Here is a 26,215-nt window from a genome sequence, read left to right on the forward strand (position 1 = left end):
CAACAAACACCGTTTTCGCGTTAAATCAATACCGGCCACTAAGAAGTAACGGTTGCTATCTAAATATACAGTATCTACAGGGTTAGCTATCTACACTTATCTACACTATCCCTGTTTACAGGTGCCGGCCAATCCTTTAGGGTTACTGTTATTCCACCACACAGTCCCCCACTTTTCATAGAATCAATTTAATATCCATATTGCGAGAAATAATAAATAGCAACTTCATTCCGCGATAAATTCAGCGTGACCAAACTTTGGCACTATAATTTGAATAGATAATATCCGTAAATGTGTGTGTGTGATTGTGTGTGTATGTGTATGTTTGTGTGTTAGATTGTGTGTGTATTTGTATGTTTGTGTGTTAGATTGTGTGTGTGATAATACGTGTGAGTGTGATTTTGTGTGATAGTATGTTTGTCCGTCAGATTGTGAGTGTTATTGTATTTGTGTGTGTGAGAGATTATGCACGTTGGTGTAAGTTTGTGTGTTTGATTGCGGGCGTGTGGTGTGATTTTGTGTTATCGCATGTTTGTGTGTAAGATTGTGTGTTTGATTGTGTGATTTGTGGTTGTGTGTTTGATTGTGAGTGTGATTTTGTGTTCTGGAATTTGAGTGTGTAACATTGTGTGTTTGATTGTGTGTGTATGTAAGTGATTTTGTGTAATTATATGCTTGTGTGTTTGATTGTGTGTGTGATTTGTGTGTGTGTAAGATTGTGTTTGATTGTGTGCGTGTGTGTGATTTGTGTGTGTGTAAGATTGTATGTTTGATTGTGTGTGTGTGTGATTTGTGTGCGTATAAGATTGTGTGTCTGATTGTGTGTGTGGGGGTGATTTTGTGTAATTGCATGTTTGTATGTATGATTGTGCGTTTGATTGTGTGTGGGGGTGATTTTGTGTTTTTGTATGTTTGTGGGTAAGGTTGTGTGTTTGATTGTGTGTGTGGGGGTGATTTTGTGTAATTGCATATTTGTATGTATGATTGCGCGTTTGATTGTGTGTGTGTGGGGGGGTGATTTTGTTTTTGTATGTTTGTGGGTAAGGTTGTGTGTTTGATTGTGTGTGTGTGTGATTTTGTGTTATTGTATGTTTGTGTGTAAGATTGTGTGTTTGTTTGTGGGTGTGTGTGTGAGTGTGATTTTCTGTTATTGCAAGATTATGTGTTTGATTGTGGGTGTGTGTGTGAGTGTGATTATTGTCTGTTTAAACACAGTTGAACATGTTACAAATAGCAACACGGTTTTACGAGAATTGCCGACTAGCCGGCGATTGTTCCTGTGCCTATTTTCCTGTCTCAGAACACATGCAGAAATGAGGGCATTCTTCGAGAAACATCAGGGCTAATGTAGAAATACAAGCGATTTAAAATCCGCACATGGCAGTAACTCTATGGAGCCTCGGTTCGGGGCTGATTGTCTAATCGCAGGAGCCTGCACTTTAAGAGTAACACGGTAATAAATGTAAAATACATCCTCACATCCATTTCCCAAATATAATATTTTAGTTGCAATCTGCACACAAAACTAGAGAAATATATATATATTAAATTAAAATATTACAAATGCTTGGATCAGTAGGTAGCTTCAAACTTGCATTGCATCACTTATCTCATAATTCATGGTGAGTTGGGTTCTGAAATGATTTCTTATTTTCGTTTGAAACATAATACTTAATGCACCGGGAATGTGATGTGCTGCTGTCGTTTTATTTCTCTGCGTGGCCACCAGTTTGAACACACAGTCAAAAGAGAGTGTTGCCTGGCTGATAGCAGGCGTTGCTGATATATAATCGAAGCACGCTCCTAATAAACACAGACACTGCTTTAAGTCTGTCACTGTTAATTGGGTAAGTCCGTGCCTTCGTCCCCTCTTCACACAATATGGCTTCTGTCAAAGCTGAGAAAAAAAAAGTGCAACTCGACACCTTTTGCCGTCCAAAACACCACTCCAGCCCAGGGTGATCAGTGCAGTCATTCCGGCTGGAGTCCCCCACTCTGCCCTGGGGTCCCTGGGGGGGGGGCCAAGCCGCCCTTGGCACCAATGGGGGAGGCCAGAGGTCCCACACACACACACCTTTCCCCCATTGGCTGTCCAACCCCCGCCGCCGCTGACTGGCCAAGCAATCACGAGAACAGCCAATCACAACGCTAACATTGGAGCCTGCCAATCACCGGCTGAGGCCTCGCTCCTCCCAGCTGCGCTGCGATTGGTCGGTTGGGCTGTCAGTCAAGCCGCCCCCTCCCCCCTCGGCCGCGGACCCATCAAGTGAATTGTTCAGAGTTTCACCAAAATGAAAACTCCCCTGAGCTGCAAATGGTGGCAAGGGGTCCAGGCAGAGCAATGAGACAGATAATTCCCCCTTTGGGTTTGTGCATCTTCTTTAGTTTGCAGGGTTAGTAGTTTCTCTCTTTCTGTTTCACTATAAAAAGTACATTGCCTGACATCCTGCTAGTTATCTGTGCCCATAGTCATAGTTGGAGGGCGCTGCACTGGCCGGGTACATGTTTGCAGTGGGGTTCATGTGGTGGTAGCCGTGGCTCGCTATGCCAGACAGCGGGTACGGGCTGGGCCTGGCTTTGGCACCGATGTAAGCCTCGTGGTAGGAGCGGTACTTGTAGGTATGGTGGAGGCCGTCCGGGGGCTGCGTGTGGGGGTCCATCCGCAGCTCGTGGGGAGGGCTTGGCCGGGTGAGCGGGTGCAGTCCCCCGGGGAGAGCCGGGCTCAGCACCCGGGACATGAGCTGCTGCTGATGAGGGTGCTCCGGGTGCATGGCTGTGCGGCTGGGATCCCGCTCGTAGTCACCTCTGCTGTCTGCATCTGCCAACATAACGTGCCAAGGTTTAGAGAGAGAGACGCACACTTAACTTCACAGTCCAGCAATTTATCAAATCATCAATTGTCAAATCGGGAAAGGGGTTTGATAGGGTAGACTCACAGGGGAGTCCAAAATATTTCAAATGGTCACAGGTAAACCCAGTAGGCAATCGAGGAGTAAGGTCTTAAATCACAGAGGGTGAGGGTGTGGACCTTGTCACATCGGGAAGAATTTGGAGCGATTAGCACTTAGAGGAGAAGCTAGTTAGACACACGAGGGGGAAAAGATTGGAAGGACACACTGATAGAGCGAGGTGAAGTAGAGAGGGAAAGGTTGACGTAGAACCGAGGCCGACATAGAACGGTTTGTATTGTGTCAATTCGAACTATTCTGTATGACCCGTTCCTGCTTTAGAAGGTTGGGCAAAGGATTGAAATGATTCCCCTACTGCCCTTCCGCCACACCTCCTTAAAAATCCCCGGGAATGTCCCCCGGTCAGTGTCTGTGTGGAGTTTGCACATTCTCCCCGTGTCTCCCCAGCCGCCAAGGTGGATTGGCCACGCTAAATTACCCCTTAATTGGAAAGAATGGGACACTTTAAATTAGAAACAAATACCAGGGAGTGCCACCAGGAATATGATCCTTTGTATTATTTTCACTGCAACGTCATTGCAGCGTTAATGTAATGTTAATGCCCACTTGTGACATTAACATAGATTATTATTATTATGGCAAAGCACAGTGACGAAATGTGAAAATTGTGCCGCTGGGTCAATGTTCAGACCACCCTGAACCCACAATTTTATTCACTATGGGCCTAAAAGTGACCCAGAGTAACTGGCACGCACCGATGTACTCGTGCGTTTAGAGGAAAAATAGGTATTCGAGAAATATACCGTGTATATTCAAATGTGGAAAGATTTACCAGTGGGACCGGTTTTGTTATTGCGATAACACGGTGGCCGCGGCAGAATAAGCCTCAGTCTGTGACCCTCCCGAGGTGAATGATGCACAAGCCTTCTGGAGTGGGTGTTGGGGGTGGCATTGGCACCGTGTTTGGGGGGTGGCATTGGCACCGTGTGTGTCCGCTATTTGGACTGTCCGGGGGTGGCGGGGTGGATGCAGGCGCTACCAGACAACCCTTTAGTCGAAAAGGGTGCAAAGTATTTGACCATTGGGCCATTACTTTTCCGAACGACGAGGCCTGGACACAGTTTCCTTGTTAAATCTGAGATTTTTTTAAAAGTGGGTGCGGGGTGGAAAAATCTGTTATTGTTCACATGGAAAATAAAAATGGTGGAAAATCTAAAAGTTGCTTCAGCTGCTCTGTACAGCGAATGAAGCAACATATACGGAAATAACATGTTTTAACCTTAAGGGCGCTGTGTAAATATAAGTTGTTGTTATATCAGAACCTGACCATCCCAAAACATTCTCCAGCAAATCAAGTCGCTTTGGAGCCAATGTAGCGGCAGCCTATTTGAGCACAGCAAGACTCCACAAACAGCAATGTGGTCACGATCAGATAAACCTGCTTTGGTAGCGACCTCGTGTGAAAGATGCACCTGGAGACAGTGCAACACTCCTTTACCCCAGCACTGAAATAGCAACATAGGTGATGTGCTCAAATCTTTGCAGTGGGACTTGAAAATACAAGTGCCAGACCAGTGTGTGCTATCACTCCCTTTTGGGTAGGTGTTCACATCGTGTGAGCGGCTTCCTTTCTAGTGATCCTAGAGCCGTCCACCGTTCATGTCCACACTTCTGGGGCGTTTAGTTTGACATGCGGCCCACACTGTGTCTAGATTTGTTAAAGCTGTTCCATTATTCATGTGGCATCGAATTGAGAGTCTCTCTGATTCTTAAAAATCCACAGCAGATTGAAAAGTTAAAGTTATCCATTCTATATCCCAGGGTAAATGTGCAAACGCCCTCAAGACACGTTCATTGGAGGAGCTCAGAGTCCTTCAGAGGGAGGAGAGAAATGTTGACAATTAATTCACATTGAACATAAAATACCCCAGAAAAATAAACAGACGAGAAACCTCCCGGTGTCCAGGTCGACATTTCACTCCAATGCCCCCAAAATAAGAAAAATCACATGAACGGACCATGTGCTGTTTGTGGGAGCTTGCTGTGCAGAAACTGGGCCCTAAGATTTGCCTGTCGAGCTGCCCTTCAAAAAGTGTAACTCGGGCTGGTATCAGATCGTAACGGTCTGAAGTTATTGTTAATGCAGGGGAGAAGATGGCTTGTCTGTAATAAAACTGCAGGGTCTGGGAGTTGATCCCGGGGTGTTAGAGACACAGAATGGGGCAGGCAATCGTGTACCTTTGTCAATTCCGTTCTGTTGCGGTGATGACACCGAGTTCCTATTTCTGGCGAAAGCACTGATTAACTGTAAGGATCCCGGTCTGTGATTCCTCGGCCTAAAATACGGTACAAAACTGTTCATTCGAGAACATGTATATCAATTTCAGGTATTGCGTGTATTTTTAAATGACCACAATGCATGCAAACATATATTTAAAAAAAATGTAAACTAATGAACAAAGTTTGAAAAATCTAGTCAAGTTATCAAACTGTCTGTCAAGAAAGAAACTTACCAGTCCTCAGGATCACAGTCTCGAAACCCTTTAGCAAACGGATTGCTCGCGATTTTTAGTTGTGTTATCTGAGGGGATTTAGAAAAAAAAAATTTCAATTATAAATACCTTTCAGCTAGGGTTGGATGCAAGTGAAATTGAATGTTGTGGATAATTCTTTCTGAATTGGCTCCTGCCATTATCCGTGGAAAAATAAACATATCTGCCACTCTAAATATTGATACACTCTTGGTTAGGATTCGGGTAACATTGCGAGTGCAGCCGGAGTGACTTGAGGTTTGTGTGTGTGTTTTAATGTGCTGGTTTTATTTGCAAACGAGGCCAGACTTTTAAAAGTAAAATTATGGATAAATGGCTATATTTTATGCACCGGCGGCCCTTTCTAAATCAGACTGATTGTCACTGTCTATACAAAAGACGTTGCATGTAATTGACCATTTTTAACGGCCCCAGTTGTATTTCTCCTTTCGTTTCAATGGGCAGAGGAATCAATTTCCAGCGGCAGCTCCAGCTGCACTAAACAACTTGCAACTGTATCAAACTTTTTTTACACATTAACTCCCGCGTATATCGAGCTGTCACAGGCAGATATGATCAGGCGCGAAATTTCCTATTGTTGTTAATTCGCGGTTAAAATATGCCCCTGTAAATGTCCGGAATGGTTGTAAAACAAACTTTAATCCGCTATTGACAGTTGCAGGCGGAAAGGTCAACTGATGGAAAGCAGGAGGCTTGGTAGCCAGACTTGCAACAGCTGCTAGCAGACATCAGGGGCCATGGCAACATAGTTACACATCGGTATTTCATTTTTTTTAAACAAGACACCAATCCGAAACACATTTACAGCAACCACCGGTATTGAGAGATCTCTTCATATTCCAGCTCTCGCAGACTAATATTTCCGAGGTTTGGCATTATTAAAATGCAATGTAGCCCGGGTTGTCTCCTAGTGACTAAAGCCAGGCTGTTATCTCTGATTGACAATTCTTGCTGTGATACTCGCCGTGAAAAACAAAATAGCCGGGCCTTGAACTTCCCCAGATAATTGCGTCCCAGCGGGTTTTAGGAAGTTTTCTATCGGCATAATTGCAGGACGGGAGACCTGGGGGTTGGCTGTATGTGCAACATTCTGGATTTGGAGCTGAACTCCCCCAGCTATCGGGTTGCGCGCCGCGTTTTTTTTTTGAGAATGAGTTGAGCAGATGCACTGGGATGGGGGGGGGGGGGGGGGGGGCTGGGCTGGTGGGTGCACCTTCCCCCAGACAACTCTCCAAAACAGACTCTGATTCTTAAACGGCAACCGGGAGCTGTCAGTTCAAATCTGCCGTTTTTTTTAAAAAACCTGCGTCATGCTCCAAGCTCTCTGTAATCAGGGTTCATGCATGCCGCAGAGAGAGATGTACAACAGATGACAATATGATTCAGCGCGAAGATCCGGAGGCATGGCACTGGTGACATAGAGGCATGCCTCAATGTTATATGTGACACATAGGAATGCCTCAATGTTATATGTGACACATAGGAATGCCTCAATGTTATATGTGACACAGAGGCGCGTTTCAATGTTATATGTGACACATAGGCATGTTTCAATGTTATATGTGACACAGAGGCACGTTTCAATGTTATATGTGACACATAGGCATGTTTCAATGTTATATGTGACACATAGGCATGTTTCAATGTTATATGTGACACATAGGCATATTTCAATGTTATATGTGACACAGAGGCATGTTTCAATGTTATATGTGACACATAGGCATGTTTCAATGTTATATGTGACACAGAGGCATATTTCAATGTTATATGTGACACAGGCATGTTTCAATGTTATATGTGACACAGAGGCATATTTCAATGTTATATGTGACACAGAGGCATGATTCAATGTTATATGTGACACATAGGCATGTTTCAATGTTATATGTGACACATAGGCATGTTTCAATGTTATATGTGACACAGAGGCATGCTTCAATGTTATATGTGACACATAGGCATGTTTCAATGTTATATGTGACACATAGGCATGTTTCAATGTTATATGTGACATAGAGGCATGTTTCAATGTTATATATGACACATATACATGTTTCAATGTTATATGTGACACATAGAGATGTTTCAATGTTATCTGTGACACATAGGCATGCCTCAATATCGTATGCACATTTAATGCGAGCGAGACAGAGCATATGAATCCCTTTTATGGTTTAACTTAAATATATATACATATATGTAACTGTCCCGGCTTGCCTAAAGTTATTTCGATAAAGTTAAAAGGCTTCGTGACCTTAATTTGCGTCTCTATGCGCTGGACTCCTGCAGGGGGGGCGGAACAGCTGTGTTGCCCTTTTAGGACAGCGCGTTTGCAAATCTCTCCTTCAGTCAATTGATTGCGAACGGCGCATGGCCTTTGTTTGGTTAAGATTACCGATTTATGTACAGTGGTTAAAGGAGTACTAGTGTGTACTATACACCTCCCAGCCTCTGCGGGCGGGTGTTTAAGCATGAATTGAATGTCCACTATTGCATTCCCCTGACTCGCAGCATCGAAACACGGCTCCGGTGATTTGAACATTTTAAAAATGTCCACAGCTCAGGTAAAATATCAATGATCTCGATGAAGGGTGCAACCCTTCCAACAATTTTCAAATTCAACTGAGCGGCCCTTTAACTGCGGTGAATTAATTGTCTCAGCATTTAAAAAAAAATTCCAGATCGTCATTCATCATCAATAACTTTGATGAATGGAATCTGGCAAATCCTGCAACCCTGTCATTGCGAGGGCACAGGGTGATCCCATAATGAATAATAATCTTCAGATACACACACACACATACCCGGTGATTCTGATAGGCAGTGACCGCTGTAAACCTCGTCTCCTCAAATAGAAACGTTTTAAAGTTTTCCTCCGCGTATTTCTCGCTGTCCTTCCTGGGGTCAACGTACACGACGTGGAAGCGCGGCTGGTATCTGTGCATGGAGTTTAGAATAATCTGTGTGAACAGGGAGAGAAATAAAAGGAGAGGGGGTTGAAAATGTTGGGGGTCTCGTGAGGTTACCCCCCCCCCCCCACCCCCCAGAACGTAAATCTTCAGCCCACTTACATGGCCGTTATCATCCAATAAATTATTGGTTAGTTTCAGCTTGTCGAAAGATACGATTTGCTTCATCCACTGAGCCCCCTTTGCCGGGGAATCGGGGTGATAATGCACTCGACCCGGGGTAGCTGGATCGGCCTTGCCGGCCACAAGCCACGAGGAGCTGTGGAAAGCATATCTGAAAGGAGAAATGAATAAATCCAGTCATTTACTGAATAAATAAACACAGGCACCGAATTCAGAATGTGTCAGGAAAACGCAATGAATAAATCAATTTGATTTACGAGGATGAAGCGGGTCTCAAAGTAGGAGCAGGTCAGAATTTCCAACTTCCCTTCTCGCCCCCCCCCCCCCCCTCCCCTACAAGGAAGGACACGTTAACATGTCCCGCGGATTGAATTTATAAATCAAGCTTCATTATTGTGGGTGTTGGCGATCTCCCACTTCATGTTTCAAAGCACGAAGGGTGAAAACGCACCCAGATCCATATTTACAGTGTTACTATCCATAGTTAGGTTAGGCCGAGTGCATGGGGTAAGTTTAAACTGTAAGAGACCTCGAAGCAGTTCATTAGCAAACAAAACACAATCGAAACAGATTATTGGAGGACATGCGCTCAAATTATCAACGGCGCTTCTGCTCCCAATTACTTAAATAAATGGCCATCTGACATTTTCATTGCGAAATCCCCACGTGTAGGCTCTTTCATTTAAATCGAAATGGAAACCTGAGTCAGTCAGTAAGGAGTTTCCCCACGTCCCCTCGCCACAACATGCATATGATCGGGTAAAAATGAAGGCAGAAGGTCTTCTAATTATCCAGCACCAAATTCTATTTTCCTGATGTTGGGAGAAAGACCCGGCACGGTAGCACAGTGGTTAGCACTGTTGCTTCACAGCCACAGCCCTGGGGTCGATTCTCAGCTTGGGTCACTGTCTGTGCAGAGTCTGCACGTTCTCCCCGTGTCTGCGTGGGTTTCCTCCGGGTGCTCCGCTTTCCTCCCACAAGTCCCGAAAGATGTGCTTGTTAGGTGGATTGGACATTCTGAATTCTCCCTCTGTGTACAGGCGCCGGAATGTGGCGACTAGGGGCTTTTCACAGTAACTGCATTATAGTGTTAACCTCATGTGACAATAATAAAGATTATTTACTTAAGGTGGATAAACTCGCTGGATGGGATAAACCACAACTATTTTTTCTTGCGTGTCAGCCACAACTATTAACAAGGAGGGTGTCAAAGATTTCCTCGAAAAAAAGACACCCCAATTCAACTAACCTAACCTTTAAATCGTCCATTGGTTATTCCATGATGTGGAATTCACTCTTTCCAGAAACCTGGAGCAGGGCTTCGGAAAGAGGCGCCCTCCGTTAACACATGCATCCTTCCAGAAATGAGGCAAGGGATGGAATCAAATCAAACTCAACCCGCGAAGCAAAAAACATCTTTAGTCCAACATTCGTAAAGAAAAATTCTCAAGGATTTTAAGGGCATGAATGAAAGGAGATTGGTAAACGGGAACGGAAGCGTTTCAGCCAGCGGGCCCTGAAAGTTAGCGCTCAATCCCCGTGTGACCACAAAAAGCCAATTTCCTTTCTTGCCAATATTTAAAAATACGTTCTCAATAAACCTGCTGCCATTCTTGGCCAGTGACATTCCTCAGCACCTTATGCAAGGTCGGTGGTTGATACAACGAGGCGGGATATTTCAGTCCAGTAGTTTAAGAGCTAGGGAGGGCTGCTAATGATTTTACTATTCATCTGTACTTCTATATGGATAAGACAACAATTGGTCTCTTTTGTGTACACTTCCCTCCTCTCTGATCACCGAATTGATACATCAATTCAAACTCATTTCATTCTGCCTGTCTGCTGTTCTTTTTCAATAGAAACAATTTAGTTTTTGTCCGCACTTAAGCATGCCGCGATTAAAATGATGCACATTAATCCAGCCAAATCCTCTGGTACTCTAGCTACAAACTAACCCACTGTTTTCTCTGTCAATATTTACTACAGCCCTTTTGGCTCAACAATGCCGCCACATTGTAACAAACTGATTCAGATTATTTTCTACGATACATCCAGGAATGTGAGCGAGGACATGTTGTATATTTAGGTGGAAAAAAAAACTTCCTGATGCGAGAAACTGATAGACGAGAATGCTGCATTGATTGTAAACTTTGTACCGCTGGCCGATTCTGATATCAGTGCAACATGATCTTAGAGAAATAAATTATAGTCGTATTTCATGAACAACTTTACCCCCAAAACCTAAAATAACCCGTTGTAATAAATAACCTGTTGCACACCTCCAGGTTAATACTGAGTTAGCTGCACCTGAACTGGTTCAGATCGAGATTATAATAATTAATTTCGCCCATTAAATGTAAAAAAAAAGATACATGCACAGCCTTGGGGGGTCGGGAGGATGTGAAGTTTGGAGTGTGGTCTTAGTATTTAAATAGGATGATTGTGTATATATACATATACACTTAATATATATATATGTATACATGTAACATCATATACACACACATATATAATATAATACATACATATAATACAATATGCATGCAGATACAAAATTATAATATACACATACATATATAATATATACGCATACATAACTTACATATATATAATAGTGCTTGTGTATAATATATACATTTACATATACATAATATATATATACATTTATATGCATATATATATGCATAAATATATATACACACACATACACTCACACACATATATATATATATAAAGCAATTTTAGGGTACATTTTTGGGAATTACATGCTCTCGGGGTATGACGTGTGTTACACGTTGTCTTTATTTATTTTTATTTCTCAAATTGTTGCTGTATTAAATAACTTGCCCTTTGAAACCTCTCCTCCTGTCTCAGCGGTTGGGATTCACTTTAAACATAACAAAGTTTTATTTTACTTGCCGATATCTTTTGTCGTCGACAGGCACGAAGTCCATGAGCAGCATGTAGTCAGCCATGGGGTCCATGCCGAAAATCTTCACTTGAAAAGTGGGGAACATCCTCCTGCAAAGACGGAGGGGAGGGGGGGAAAGGAGCGAGGCGATGAAACTTGCATCGTCAACAACTGGCGGGGAGCCTTTGAAGAGGGACCAGCCCCGAGCGGGTTGCTCCCGATTCTCCGGCTTCCCGCCCTTCACAGAAATGAACTTCACCCCCCCCCCCCCAAACACACACACACACACACCTCTCCCTATTCCTGATAGCCCTCTCTGCAAAGGGCCGGTAGCGAATGGCCGCTGGTTCCTATTCAATCCCGGCCTGGAGGAACTCGGGTGAGATGGTTAATAAATAGCTGCTTCTGATCAGTGTCTGGGCTTCAACTCACATGAGGCCGTCACATTCACTGCCCGCTAACGTGTAGGCTTCTGTTTAAATCTCGTCTCCCCACAAAATAGGAGGTCAACTGGACTCATTTAACCTACCCACCTGACTAAAAACCTACACACCTCTCCCACTTCGGCAAGTGAGGCAGCCATAATGATCCCATTATTGCTGCTTCTTAAATAATGTTTGCAATTAACTCGCCGTAAAATACTCAGTACGTTAGAATGGAAGTTTACGCAGAAATGGGGACAGGCGTTAAAAAAAATGAACTGAAGTTGTGATGTTAACTGAGGATTTCTACTGACATTTGCTGAGGCTCTGCTGATTTTAGTGCAACTATTTCCAAATTAATTGCGAATTCCCAACATTTGCAGCATTGTGTTTTTCTGAAAATGAAATGGCCAAGTTTTCTTCTGATGAATGATCGTTTTAAAAGCGAAATAAAATAATTATTTTGTAATAAATACGGAAGGTCAAACGGGAAGCTGCACAAAACAGGTGAATAATTGAAATTAAGAGATTGAAAATGAGGTTACTGCGACATGATATTTAATGAATTATGTATGCGCCTGTCTACATACAAGCGTTCAGTCAGCTACCTTGTCCGCCCAAGTTCAGTTATTATTTAAGGATTTTTATTCTGGTCTGTGCTTTAGATATTTCTTTCCACAAAACTAAAGGTCTGCCATTGGCTATTTCGTGTGTATTTCACAGGAGTTTTCGTATTACGCTGCTTTACATCTCCAATGCTCCAATTGACCGGCCGGGATTGCTGTCTGGTTGTCTGTGTGTCTGTCTGTGAGTCTGTGCCTGTTTGTACGTGAGTGCGGCTGTGTCTGTGTGTGTTTGTGCCCGTTCCTGTGTCTGTCCGTGTGTGTTAGCATGTATCTGTGCCCGTGTGTGCATGCGTGTGTGTGTCTGTGCCTGTGTGCATCTGTGTGTGTCTCTGCCTGTTATGTGCCAGAGTGTGCATGTGTGTGTGTGTATCTGTGTGTGTGCCTGTGTGTTTATCTGCCTGTTATGTGCCAGTGTGTGTGTGTGTATCTGTGTGTGTGCCTGTGTGTGTATCTGCCTGTTATGTGCCAGAGTGTGCATGTGTGTGTGTGTGTGTATCTGTGTCTGTGTGTGTGTGTGTCTTTGCCTGTTATGTGTCTGGGTGCGCCTGTGTGTGTGTGTGTGTCGGTGTCCCTGTGTGTGTCTGTCTGCGCCTGTGTGCATCTGTGTGTGTCTGTGCCTGTGTGTGTGTGTGTGTGTCTGCGCCTGTGTGTGTGTATCTGTGTTTGTGTGTGTGCATCGATGTGCGTTAAAGAGTTTGTGCAAGGATTATTAAAGTTGTTTTTTTTTATTCCACCATCAATTAAAAACAGAATTTAGAACAAGCGAATTTTAAACCTTACAATGTTAATTCCTCTCAAGAAAATGTGTCACAGCCTATTACATTAATGAAGCGAGGGGTGGTTCCAAACCCCAATCAGTCTGCGGAATGAAATCTGCAGCTAGATCTTTTTACCCTGCAGGGGTTTAAACTTCTCCCCTCATTGAATTGCAAACGTGGAGATGCACCTGTGTGAAAAAGTTTGATGTTGTTGTGAAAGGAGATGGGTATGGATCAGGGGACTGCAGGCTGGGGTGCCCGCTCGCCTCCATGGCCAAATGGCCGGCCTGATAAGTGGAGGATTTCTGCCCTTGGCCCTCGCTTTTCCACACGGGTTGTTCACAAGGACACGTTTCAAGGTTCCCGTTTGTATTGGAGGTTACATCATCCGGTAGCATTTCACTTGCTGTATCAGCAACATTATCTTGTTGTTCCCTAAACAATTTAGTTGGCCACACACACATACACACAGGGTGTCTGAACGGATAATACAATCGTGTTCTCCAGAATGAACTTTGTGAGCTACGTCGGAGATGAACCGATTGACGCCGTTCACTTAAAGTTGCGTTTCGGGCACACTGCCTTAATTTTGACTCATCAGTTGTGGAAACTATGGAGTCAGGTGTTTACTGTGTTCCAGGCCCCGGGACAATACCTCGCACTGTTCTCACAGATCGCTTGGGACGGATTGTCCAACTGAGATTTTGAAAAGAAAATCCCCTGCATTATTTTCTACTAAAATGCTCTGGGCGAGTTGACGAACACACATTCTACACCAAAACTCCAAGATGTACAAGGTGCTACGGTTCTCGTCCAAAAAAAAAACAACTACAGGCATATTTGGCATGTGTTAAACGGATTAGATTGATTCTGTGCCAAGATATTAATATAGGCGAACGCTCAGAGAGAGAGAGAAGCAACCCCATCAAGGAGCCAGAATCTTCTGAGTGAGAGCCATGGGACTACAGTGGCTGCCATTGTGGCAAACAGCTCAGAGGACAATGGAGGGCAGACGAATGCAGCAGCTACTAACTAACTAACTTTAGACTAACTAAACTTTCCACAGAGTCAATTAAGAGAGCTGCCTTGTCACAGTGTGGACTTCGAAATTAGGTTTTAAAAATCGTCAAAAAGCATGGTTAGAGATGAGTGGAGGGCGAATAGACACGGGGCACCTATTAATCCAATATTAATGCTGTTCACCCACCGTGTCTCCGCCATTTTCTCCCAAACGAATGTGCAAGCTGAGTGCAGCTATAAAAACATTGCATACTTCAGCTGAAGGAAGCGGGACAAAAGGAAATGATCTCTCTCTTCGAATCATGTCCAGATAGGCGCTGTTTTATTTTCTGGCATTTTCTTTTTTTTTAAAGCATTTCTCGGTAATTTGCAGATGGGTGCCACTCAGTCGGATTTTACACTCATGGCTCCCTCTTTAGAAACAGACACCGAGAAAGGTCTTTAACAAAAAACACAGGCGGCTGAAATATTTCGATTTTCTAAATTGAAACGGGGATTAATTAGGGATTCAAAAAAAAAATACCAGCACATCAGGCAGGCTCCAACTGTGTTTGATTTTAAATACCATTTGTGTTATTTTGTCCAGACATTCATTCCAATTTAACATTGACTGGACTTATTGTTTCAATATTAAACTCTGGGACCCTTTGTGTGTGTGTGTGGCGAATCCACAATTGAATCACCAATTCGAGGGGTTTACTAACTTGACAAGGTTTGAAGACACGGGATAGCACAGCTTCTAGTTTGTTAGAATCATCCCGCAGAACCTCAGCCAGTTCCCTCAACTTTTTGGTGCCAATTATTCAGTTGATGGATGTCCCAGTGTGTTGTCCCCCACACCCGCTGCCTAGAGGGCTGGGGGGGGGGGGGGGGGGGAGAGGGGGGATCACGGGCTGTGTGTGTTTGTTCGATTTATCTGTGAATGCTCAGTGTATACAGAGCGCTCTGCTAGCCGCAACCCAGAGAGAGTGGGACAATGCTGAACTTTTTATTATCAGTTTTCCCAATCTCCCAGGTCGAGTTGCGGCTCGTGCGGTATCCTCTCCGAGAGAAATAGGTGAGAGGGTAGAGAGGGAGAGAGAGAGAGACCAAAAAAAACCCCTCTATCGCTGCACATTTGATCAAATGAAATGAATCTTAACTGACCTCCGGGGGAATGCCGTTTGTTCAATACCTTCACATCTAGAGCTCCCCACAATCCACTCACCCCCCCCCCCCCACCAATCCACTCACCCCCCCCCCCAAACCCCACCACCCACCCCTCAAGAGTATACACACAACACTAATACTGTCATTAATCTCATTTACAGGCGAGTATCGCAGGGAGAGTGAAAGAGAAGTCTCGACATGTAAGAGTGCGGTGTTATTGAGAGCTCGCTTTGGGCTGAACACAATTCATTGACGGGATAGAGCTCAAAGAGAGAGGGCGGCATTTCATTCTGCCTATCGGAGATAAATCTAACCTCAGTGTTCTGAAAGCAACATCTTATTGGGGTGGCGGGTGGAAACTCCACGGTTTAAAACGGTGCAGGGGAGCGCGGTTGAATGTTAACTGGCCGGGGCTTTGATATGATTGATACAAAAACTTCTCAAAGTTTGGAGCATTCGTCACTGCAAATCAAAAGAAAAGAAAAATAAACCCTGCCTGACAACTGGAGACTTGGATCTGAGAGAATTTGGAGCAAAGAAGGTGGGGGAACTTTTTGTCAAGGTGGATTTAATGGGACATTCTCTTTAGGGGGGGGGGGGGGGGGGGGGTGAGAGTCAGATGGAAAATATGGCGGCTGTGTATTGATTGAAGAAGGTTGCTTACCTCCCCGCCTTGGTGACGATCATCTCAGTGCCCAGCTGGTTGAACTCGTCCCACAAAGCTTTCATCTCCAACTGCACCGTGATGTTGGCCACTTTGGGGTTCTTCTTGACGGCCGCCTTGCTGCCGGCGGCGGCCGAGGAGGAAGCACAGCTCGCCGCCTCGCTGCTGCCGCTCTCAGAGGAGGAAGGGGCCGAGGAGCTGCCGCCGAAGGTGCTGTAGCCGGCGTGCTGGGCGGCCGGGCAGGGCTCGTAGTGCGCCTCGTGGCTGTAAGGACCGGGCTCCCCGGGTGAAGGCGGGAGGTGGTAAGCCCCGGACGAGTTCAGGCTGTTAATGCTGTTGGCAGTGAACGCTGCAACATCACAGAAATGAGAGAGCTGTGTTAACCAGGGGCTGGAGATGGCCGAGATCATTTCCCAATGTATTCCTCCGGCTTTCTCTGAGAAGAAGGGGAAAAAGAAAACGGTATTCTCCCTCTTCGATGATCTTCCTCTTGCCCACCCCCCCACCACCACCAGCACCCCCTCCCCTCCCTCCTCTCTCGTCCTTTATCGCTTCTCTCCCTCTCTCTCTCCCTCTGTGTTCTTGTGCAAGCTCCTGCGCTGCAGAGTTCTCACAGACTAACCCCAGTGGCAGCCTACACTGCAATGCTCCACAACTCTGACTCAAACTGCTGTGGAGAGCTCTTATCTCAATCGCAGCCCCCCCCCCCCCCACCCCCCTCAGCAGAAACCGGTTCCTCTCTCTCTCTATATATATATATTTAGATAAAGGCCCACAGGTAATGTGGATTCAGACCCCCTGGGACGGACGTCTCGATAGTTCTGATTGACAGAGGAGTGCGCCGTTTTAAATAAATGCCTTTTAGGACATTCATTAAAGCGAGGATCGGATTGGGTAGGAGGTGGTGGTGGGGGGGGGGGGGGGGGCAATGAAGAATAAAGAAAAGAACAATTTGAACAATAGATTTGCATTGGGAATCATCCTGGTCAATAGCAAACCACCATCAATAAATAAATGACATCAGGGCTGCTTTGCCAAATTAACCCCAAACACTCACACCTTTATAACTAATACCACACATTGGGGTTTCTTTTGAGAGGGGGGATACATTTCACATTCAACGCTAAACGTGGGGGGAGAACTGACACACGCCAGATCCAAATTTCACCAGCGATTAGGGAAGTTGGGGGATTGCAGTCCCCAGTATGGGCGGCGGATGAGTTCCTGAACATTGCGTAACCGGTCTTGGGGAGAGGGAGGGAGGGGGAGGGAGGGAAGGGGGAGAGGTGTTCACTACAACCCAGCTTTTCTCTCAATTCAACGTGTGCCGAACGCGGGCTGCTCTATCACCTACCTTCCATGTCCCTGGTCACGGTGCTAAAATGCATCCTACTGCCAGTTAGACTGGGGTCGAAGTGCTTGCCGAAAGCAGGACTTTGCAGAATCGCTTCGTTTCCTGGTTGATGGGCCGCTGTAATCAGAGAGGCAATACTGAAAGCGCTTGCCTTGGGAGTCAGAGGACTGTTTGCGTCCATGGGAGAGGAGACTAAAAACGCTCCAATTTCCCCCGCCTTCCTCCTGCTCTCCCTTTTACAAACTGCAACCAAACAGAAGAGATCCCAGTTTAACCTTACTTTTTTTTAAAGCCACGGATCTCCCTGAGATTTGTTTGAATATAAATAAAAGCTCTCTCGTCTTTCCCCAGTTAAACAAAAAAGTTACACGGGATGGGCCCTCCGGGTGTTCAATGTCCTGGAAGTCTCGATTTGTTATTACCTCCAACATGTTGGGCCATTCTCCTAGAAGGATGTGTTGATTTGGGAGGGGTTTTTTTTGGGGAGGGGGGAAACGTGTTTAAGGGGCTGAAATCCGCATGGTCACCTCCTCTCCCCCCCCCCCCCACTCTCCTCTCCTCCCTCTCCCTCTCTGCTCTCCCCCTCTCTGCTCTCCCCCTCTCCTCTCTCCCCTCTCCTCTCCCCCTCTCCTCTCCCCCTCCCCTCCCTCTCCTATCCCCCCTCCTCTCCCCCCCTCTCCTCTCCCCCTCTCCTCTCCCCACTCTCCTCTCCCCCCTCTCCTCTCCCCCCTCTCCCTCTCCCCCCCCTCTCCTCTCCCCCCCCCCCCTCTCCCTCTCTCCCCCCCCTCTCCCTCTCTCCCCCCCCCCTCTGCCTCTCCCCTCCCCGAGAGCCGGCGCTGTGGATTGAGGAAGTTTCTCTCATTCACAGCTCCATGTCAGCAGCGACACACAGGCCCCGGCATAATGAGCGACAGCGAGAAATAAAGTCACAAGCGGCTTGGTCCCACCCCGCCCTCTATCTGCCCCCCCCCCCCCCCCCCCACCCCGCCACACCCCACCCCCAACAAGAACCCCAGGCAATGCTAGAAATATGCTTCCCATGCAATGTTGTATTTGAGCAAGTTGCTGTCAATCAAGGAGCAAAGTTAAAAAAAATAAAGTCCGACCAGAAGGGACGGGAGAGTGAGAAATACTCGCCTGGTGGAATTCAGAGCCTGAGCAATCTGCACTGGAAGCGGGGTAGCTCTCTGACGCTCCTGTCCTGGGGGTGGGTGAGGGGGTGGAGGGGGGGGGGGAGGGGTGCTTCGCCTCTTCGGACAGAAACGCCGAGTAAGGGGGAAGGGGGGAGTGAGAGGGGAGTGAGGGGGGCTGAGCGGGCAGTGAGGGGGGAGTGCGGGGGACTGAGAGGGGAGAGTGAGGGGGGAGTGGGGTGTGTGAGGGGAGTGGGCGGGTGTGAGGGGGAAGTGAGGGGGGAGTGAGAGGGGAATGAGGGGGAGTGAGAGGGGAGTGAGGGGGAGTGAGAGGGGAGTGTGGGGGGTGAGAGGGGGAGTGAGAGGGGGAGTGAGAGGGGAGTGAGGGGGTGAGGGGGAGTGAGTGGGAGTGTGAGGGGGGAGTGAGGGGATAGTGAGATGGGAGTGAGGGGGAATGAGGGGGAGTGAGGGGGGAGTGAGGGGGAGGGTGAGGGGGAGTGAGGGGGGAGTGAGAGGGGGATGTGCGGGGGGAGTGAGAGGGGAGTGAGGTGGGAGTGAGGGGGAGTGAGGGGGTGGTGATATGGGAGTGAGGTGGGCGTAAGGGGGAGTGAGGGGGGAGTGAGGGGGAGTGTGGGGGGGAGTGAGAGGGGAGTGTGGGGGGGGGTGTGAGGGGGAGTGAGAAGGGAGTGAGAGGGGAGTGAGAGGGGAGTGGGGGGAAGTGAGATGGGGAGTGAGGGGGAGTGAGAGGGGAGTGAGAGGGGAGTGGGGGAGGTGAGAGGGGAGTGGGGGAGTGTCAGGGGGAGTGAGGGGGAGTGAGAGGGGAGTGCGAGGGGAGTGGGGGGAGTGAGAGGGGAGTGAGAGGGGAGTGAGAGGAGAAGTGAGGGGGAGTGAGGGGGAGTGAGGGAGAATGAGAGGGGAGTGAGGGGGAGTAAGGGGGAGTGAGGGGGGGTGAGGGAGGAGTAAGGGGGTGAGGGGGAGTGAGAGAGTGGAGTGAGGGGGTGAGGGGGGATTGAGAGGGGGTGAGGGGGGAGTAAGGGGGAGTGAGGGGGGAGTTAGAGGGGGTGAGGGGGGAGTAAGGGGGGAGTAAGGGGGGTGAGGGGGAGTGAGAGAGTGGAGTGAGGGGGGAGTGAGGGGGAGTGTGAGGGGGGAGTGAGGGGGAGTGTGAGGGGGGAGTGAGAGGGGAGTGAGAGGGGTGTGGGGGGAAGTGAGATGGGGAGTGAGGGGGGAGTGAGAGGGGAGTGGGGAAGTGAGAGGGGAGTGGGGGGAGTGTCAGGGGGAGTGAGGGGGAGAGTGAGGGAGAGTGAGGGGGGAGTGAGGGGGGAGTGAGAGGGGAGTGAGAGGGGAGTGGGGGGGGGAGTGAGATGGGGAGCGAGGGGTAGTGGGGGGAGTGAGGGGGGAGTGAGATGGGGAATGAGAGGGGAGTGAGGGGGTGGGGGGAGTGAGATGGGGGAATGAGAGGGGAGTGAGGGGGGAGTAAGGGGGAGTGAGGGGGGAGTGAGAGGGGTTGTGGGGGGAGTAAGGGGGTGAGGGGGAGTGAGAGAGTGGAGTGAGGGGGTGAGGGGGGATTGAGAGGGGGTGAGGGGGGAGTAAGGGGGAATGAGGGGGGAGTGAGAGGGGGTGAGGGGGGAGTAAGGGGGAGTGAGGGGGAGTGAGAGGGGGTGAGGGGGGAGTAAGGGGGAGTGAGGGGGGAGTGAGAGGGGGTGAGGGGGAGTGAGAGATTGGAGTGAGGGGGGAGTGAGGGGGGAGTGAGAAGGAGGAGTGAGGGGGGAGTGAGAAGGGGAATGTGAGGGGAGTGAGGGGGAGTGAGGCGGGAGTTAGAGGGGAGTGAGGGGGGAGTTAGAGGGGAGTGAGGTGGGGGGGGGGGGGGGGGGTGGTAGCAAAGTGGCCGATCTGGCTTCACCGGCAGCGGTGCCTGTCCACTGGGGGCGGATTGGGGACACCGGTTTCTCCCACTGTGCAAACTCACTCCCCAGTGAGGATCCTTTCGCAGTCAGCTCAGTCTGCCTATGGCACGGCCCGTGGATTCTCACTCAAACAACCTGGAGTCACTCACCCCGCCCCCCCCCCCCCCCCCCGGGACTCCCTAACATTTCCCAGGCGGGGTGCATTGTGCCTGCACCGCTCTCAGAGCTTCCTCCGATTCCCTGCTAGAAAGTTCCACTTCACCTTGGGTTGGAACAGGAATTTGGACGGGATTGAAAAGCAGCACAGGTCGAGACTAGACAGCATCGCCTCGCTTACCCGCTGGCTCCCTCCCGCCTCCCCCCCAGCCACACACCCACATTACCTCCCAGCTCACACCAGGATTTGGGGAAATATTGACACCAGCTTAAGATCACGACTGTTTTTCAAGTAAATATGGGCTGTGGGGGAGCAGGGGGAGGGGGGGGGGGGGGTGCAGTAAGTACAGAGTGCCCCATGATCTTGTATCTTCAGCAAACAGCGCGGCTTCAACGCCACCATTCAGATTTCACAAACCCATATTGAATTAAAATCGCCCAGGGATTCCTGCCTTGACGCCCGCTTTGCAGGTGAATTTCAAACCATTTGCGCTTGTTTCATGATCAAATTAACAGGCGATAAACATGACTGTGGGCTTCCCACTGCCTCACCGTCAGCTGTGAAGAGATGGCATCGGATTCGATCAGTAAAATCCGTCAGCCCTGTCCAAGAGGAAAGGCTCTGTTTGCCGATTTAAAGACCCGTTTTCCCATTTACCTCTTGGTGGTGGGAGATGCAGGACTCTGCCAGGGGTTAGTAAATTGCTTATCTGGGGGGGGGGGGGGGGGTTCCACTGTGAAAATGAACGGGGAAATTGAATATGTATCCAGTCTGCTCTCCACGGCAGTCACACCGCCAGAACTAGTTTAAGCCGTGTGCTGATGTTGTTTAAGGACTGGGGGCGCTTTCACCTTCCCCTTCTCGGACTGCACAAGCCACACGGAGCTGCCGGTTAATGCAGCAAATGAACCATGCGGGGTTACAGCGTCCCATCCCTCCCCAATGGAGCTGGAGATCCCACTTAAAAAAACAACAGAACCGCCTTCTTTATTCTGTCGGTTTTGGCAAGATATTGTCAAAAAGAAACCTTCACGAGTTAAACCTTCCTGTTAAAGAGCCCCCTGTTAATAAGGGGGTGCCTGGGCAGCGCAGTGGTTAGCACTGCAGTCTCCAGGCGCCGAGATCCCAGGTTCGATCCCGGCTCTGGGTCACTGTCCGTGTGGAGTTTGCACGTTCTCTGCGCGGGTTTCGCCCACGTGGATTGGCCACGCTAAAATTGCCCCTTAATTGGAAAAAATGAATAGGGTACTCTAAATTTATTTTAAAAATAAGGGGGCGCCTACATCTGAAGCGGGACACTGACTCTGCCAAGCTGTTTAAAACTACCAGACACGATTCCCTTCCATGAATCGCTGTGCATGTGCGGTGCTGTGCGAAGCAGACAATAACGTAGACATATTGTAAGGTCACCTTGCGAGAGGGTCTCGTCTGCCTTCAGCATCAACTGGTAGATGTTCATGGTGGCTTCCACTTCCCGCAATCCCTCCATCCACATTTATTCGGGGTTTAGGAAAAGGGCGTTAAATCCGCACCAGGTTTGACTGAAGTATGTACTCCTTAAAGTAGCTGAAAGCAAAGCCGTACAGATAAGAAAGACAGAGTGATTCATGTACTGTATAATGTTCCAGGCAAAGCCGGCGCTTTTAATCATTGCCACGTCGGAAGTGTCTTTTTTTAATGTCTCTGCAGGCTCTGGAAGATAGAATCCATCACCCGGGTACAAGAGGAACTGCTTAACCAGTCTTTTTCCACCCAGGGCCGAACCTCCACAAACCGGGGCCAGACAGTAAAGGCGACTCTCCTGCTATCGACACTCCTGCCCAGAGATAGAGGAAGGGACACGCAGGAACTCGTGGAGGTTTTTTTTCTCTCTCTCAAAAATTTCGAACTTTTAAAGAGAGGGAGACTTTTTTTTTTTAACTCCCGAGCGATTAGTTCAAGCAAGCTGTCCCCCTCCTCTCTCCCTGTCTTTGGACCTGGATCTATCTTATTGTTGAAACCAGCACTGTACCCGCAATGCATTCATCCAGAATGTAATTGAGTGAAAACAACACGGGGAAAGCTCGAAGCAAAAAAACACATCTTGAAAATGAAAATGAAATGAAAATCGCTTATTGTCACGAGTAGGCTTCAATTAAGTTACTGTGAAAAGCCCCTAGTCGCCACATTCCGGCGCCTGTCCGGGGAGGCTGGTGCGGGAACACAAGAGATCTTATTGGAAAAGCAATACCTGTAAATAAGTAAGCTAGCCTGTCAAGGCTGTTGACTGTTGTCAAGCTCAGTCAATGCAGACATTGTCAGAAATGATTAATGAAATCCTTTCTTACTCCACAACTAGTTGACATTATTGCTCGGAATAAAGAAATACTTACATTGCAATTGGTGGTAAACAAACATTTCTTTCGCCACAGAATCTTTGGCCTCCTCTCTTGCAACTCCCCAAGGTGCGTGCAGAAGAATGCCCTCTACATTCTGTGTTTCTTTTGTGCTCCCTGCTGTTGGCTGGGCGCGTGCCTCTGTTGTCCCTCAATGACGCATCGATTTTTACCTTAACCATAAAGTTTTAATTGACTCATTAACCATCAGTTGAATTGTCTTGTGCGTCATGTCCATTATATTTTAGTCTTACACCTCCCGAGCACATCCAATCGGCGGACAAGTTAAGCAATGGTTGTTTTCGACCCCGCCATCATCAAAAAAACAAGACATTTGAAAGCGGCCAGTTTGCTACACATATTGCACATTTCAAGATACGGATTTAAGGTGACGTTATTCAAACAGGTCCGACATTTTCATTGCTTGTGCCCGTTGTAAATGGCCCAGTATTGTTAAACGCGTGTGCTTCCTTTTGAACCACGCAGACAATCTGTCTAAATTGGCCTCAATGTAAACCCTCCTCTGTCTGACAACAGCACGCGTGGAGTAGAAACTCCCATTGTTGACAAGGGGCCTTTATAAATGAAATCTTTAAATTGAAAACCGGGTGAATGGGTCAGTGAGGTTTTTTAACTGTGAGGTTGGAGCTGGGAATCCTCAAAATCATTCAAATAAACAGTGTTTTTTTTAATTGTGAAAAGGCAAATTTATAACGTTCATTTATCCTGAACTGGAGGAGCAGAGATTGCGAGGGGGGTGGGGTGAATATTAGGGTCAATTCCTATTACCTGATGGATTTTTATAATGTGCCGTTTGCTCAGGGCATCGACCGGGATTCAGTCTCGGCTGAAGCCTCATCTTGCTGTCCTTGGGCACAAACTGGGGCAAGGTTTCACTTCAAACCAGAAGAAACGCGGCATCAGGCCCACCTGGGGCTGAATTGGTCTTTCAAACAACCTGCCTATCGAATGGTTAGTTGACTGACAGCCCATATCTGACTCTGGGCCCGGCATTTCGTGCAGGGTTTTTGAAATTGGCGTTCAAACTCACGGGCAAGTCTAAGCAGAGCCGGAGTCGCCCATTCTGCTCAATCTGTACAGGCACCCCGCTCGGCCGCGCACACAAACCCAGCCATGAGCTTCAGAGGCGAATGAAATTGAGCCGGGCTCGCAACTGACCCCAGAGGATGGCTCCAACTCCGGATTAACCCGTACATCGACTGTGCCGCCTTTAAACGCAAGCTTCTGCCTCGATTGCTGAACTGGTCTAAAGCGTTCGGAGATCGATTGGAAATACCTCGAGCACCATCCCCTCTAGACCCCCCCACCCCACCCTCCACAAGTGGTCTCTTGTTAATTTAAGGCTGAATCTGTGCCCCGCGATCTTCTAAGTAACATATTGCTACGGTCAACCACGTTCAAATAGCGTCAAAGGCAAAGCTTCACCCGTTTGGAAATATAGAAGAAGTAAAGGTTTGCGGACCTGCTAGACTTACATGGGGTTAAGCACTTTGAAGGTTCGCGTTTCTCGTTGGAAGGTTTTTTTTTGGGGGGGGGGGGAGGTCAAACTATTTTATTCTCTTGTTTTGAAGACGCAGGTGACAGATGCTCCGTGTCACTCTTCCCGAATCAGTCCTGTGTTTCCATGCGGCTTCGGGCGGGATCTTGCCTTTGTTTTCAGATCGGCCACAAACTTCCATCCCTTGTTAAGAGTCCAATGTCCAGATGCAGACTGAGAAAGTCTCCCCCCCTCAATCCCCACCCACACAGTCCCCCCCCCCCTCTCTCTCTCCCTACCTCCCTCTCTCACTCACTCACACACTCCCCACAGTTCAAGGCGATATTCTCTCCCAATATCAGAGGAAATTCCATCCGAAGAGGATTAGTATTGTTCTTGGCTTCCTCCACTCTCAGCTATGTAAGAAGTGACATCATTACTTAGTGACCCAGAGGGTGTTGTAACTTGCAATCGGAATTATGTCATGATTAGCGAGAATGCTACATGCCAGTGCCAAAAATGTATACATTCACTCTGATGTGCGCGCTCTCCCTTTCTCTCTCTGTCTGCTTCCTTCTTGTGTTCCTTCTCCACCGAGTTCTGCACCACGTTGTTCATGTTCAGCTTGAATCCTATCACCGTAACATGGTATGTTTTAATTGTCATTTCCTGCCCCCCCCCCCCCCCCTCCATCTCGCCCCCCACCCCCTCCAAGGGCAATCTGTTTTTCTCTGTTTAACGAAAAGATGGAAAGATAGACGGACTTAACTGGATAAAATATGGATCGTTGTGACAAGCGCTGAAAACGTCAAATTCCGCCCGGTTAATAATGCAAAAATAATCAGCAGAGAGAGACCGCTTTGCACAGTTTGTTTTTTGCAGGCCGAAAGTGTATCGGCCAGCAAAGATAATAAAGTCAAATAAAGCGTCCAAAGGCGCGCCTGCTCGGACCCAGGTTCCCGAGGAGGTGGCAATGGGATGGAACGGTGTTTAAGTCAATACTCCCGAGAAATCCCCACTTCGTGTGTCCAACTTGTACTTTTTTTTTTCTCAGCCGAGATGTCATTGGGCTGGCGGTTTTGAAAACGGAGGGGGGGGGGGGGGGTGAAGGGGTACATGAACAACAAACAACACTAACAAAAAGTAGGACAAGGGCACATTTTAAAATTGACTTCTCAAATTGCCAGTCGCTCCACTGCCTATATTAATGCCCCGGGTGATCTGTGCATCAAGTGAGAAAAACTCTGCAGGTCTGGTAAGAGTATTTGCCGTGTCTATCTCATATTTGCACCACTTTTACACACCCTGCACATGTCAATTTGGCACACTTTCTCACAGAGTATCAACATCGTTTTAGCTATTCGTTACACGAATACATCTTTATATATATAAACACACACACACACACATATATATATAAAGTATTGTAAAATACCCTTCCAGGGCATGTCACGAAATGTTTATATTAGAAGCGAGATGAACTAAATCGATTTGGTGGCATTAATGTCGCATATATAATATCATTAATATCTCTGACCGCTTCTCACCGCTGCCTACTGTAGTGGCCATGGAAGGTTGACATTGCGATGTTGGTGACTTGAAGTTGCGGGTTTGGGGCAGGTGTTGATCTACTGTTGGTACGATTCGAAGACCAAGGACCATTTGCATTTATATAGCGCATCAAACATAGT

The 26,215-nt window shown here is 47.6% G+C and overlaps 1 protein-coding gene across 9 annotated transcripts; it reads right to left on the reverse strand.

The window, feature by feature from the left end:
- Positions 1–791: 791 nt before the first annotated feature.
- Positions 792–26,128, reverse strand: tbx1 (T-box transcription factor 1). 9 transcript variants are annotated; one of them, XM_038809961.1, is made up of 11 exons: positions 26,072–26,128; positions 23,024–23,199; positions 22,062–22,217; positions 17,461–17,703; positions 16,107–16,542; positions 11,476–11,577; positions 8,536–8,707; positions 8,269–8,424; positions 5,423–5,490; positions 5,148–5,263; positions 792–2,818 (listed from the first exon to the last, which is right to left on the reverse strand). In XM_038809961.1, the coding sequence occupies exons 3-11, from the start codon at positions 22,144–22,146 to the stop codon at positions 2,454–2,456; spliced, it is 1,743 nt and encodes a 580-aa protein (XP_038665889.1). In that variant the 5' UTR covers positions 22,147–22,217; positions 23,024–23,199; positions 26,072–26,128; the 3' UTR covers positions 792–2,453. The 9 variants fall into 9 exon arrangements, with proteins under 9 accessions (XP_038665889.1, XP_038666338.1, XP_038666250.1 ...); XM_038810410.1 differs by lacking the exon at positions 26,072–26,128 and adding an exon at positions 24,523–24,761 and having other exon boundaries at positions 16,107–16,455; positions 17,461–17,577; XM_038810322.1 differs by lacking the exon at positions 26,072–26,128 and adding an exon at positions 24,523–24,761 and having other exon boundaries at positions 17,461–17,577.
- Positions 26,129–26,215: the final 87 nt, after the last annotated feature.

The sequence above is a fragment of the Scyliorhinus canicula genome, chromosome 1 (genome assembly GCF_902713615.1).
Source record: "Scyliorhinus canicula chromosome 1, sScyCan1.1, whole genome shotgun sequence".
NCBI classification, from domain to species: Eukaryota; Metazoa; Chordata; class Chondrichthyes; order Carcharhiniformes; family Scyliorhinidae; genus Scyliorhinus; species Scyliorhinus canicula.

What these genes read in the sequence shown, in the direction of transcription:
- tbx1 (XM_038809961.1), bottom strand. Translation starts at nt 22,146, where the DNA reads ATGTGGATGGAGGGATTGCGGGAAGTGGAAGCCACCATGAACATCTAC. An exon ending in ATCGTCACCAAGGCGGGGAG is followed by an intron (nt 11,578 to 16,106) that starts GTAAGCAACCTT and finishes CCGTCTTTGCAG; the next exon opens with GAGGATGTTCCCCACTTTTC. An exon ending in GTCGACGACAAAAGATATCG is followed by an intron (nt 8,708 to 11,475) that starts GCAAGTAAAATA and finishes TTCTCCTTTCAG; the next exon opens with ATATGCTTTCCACAGCTCCT.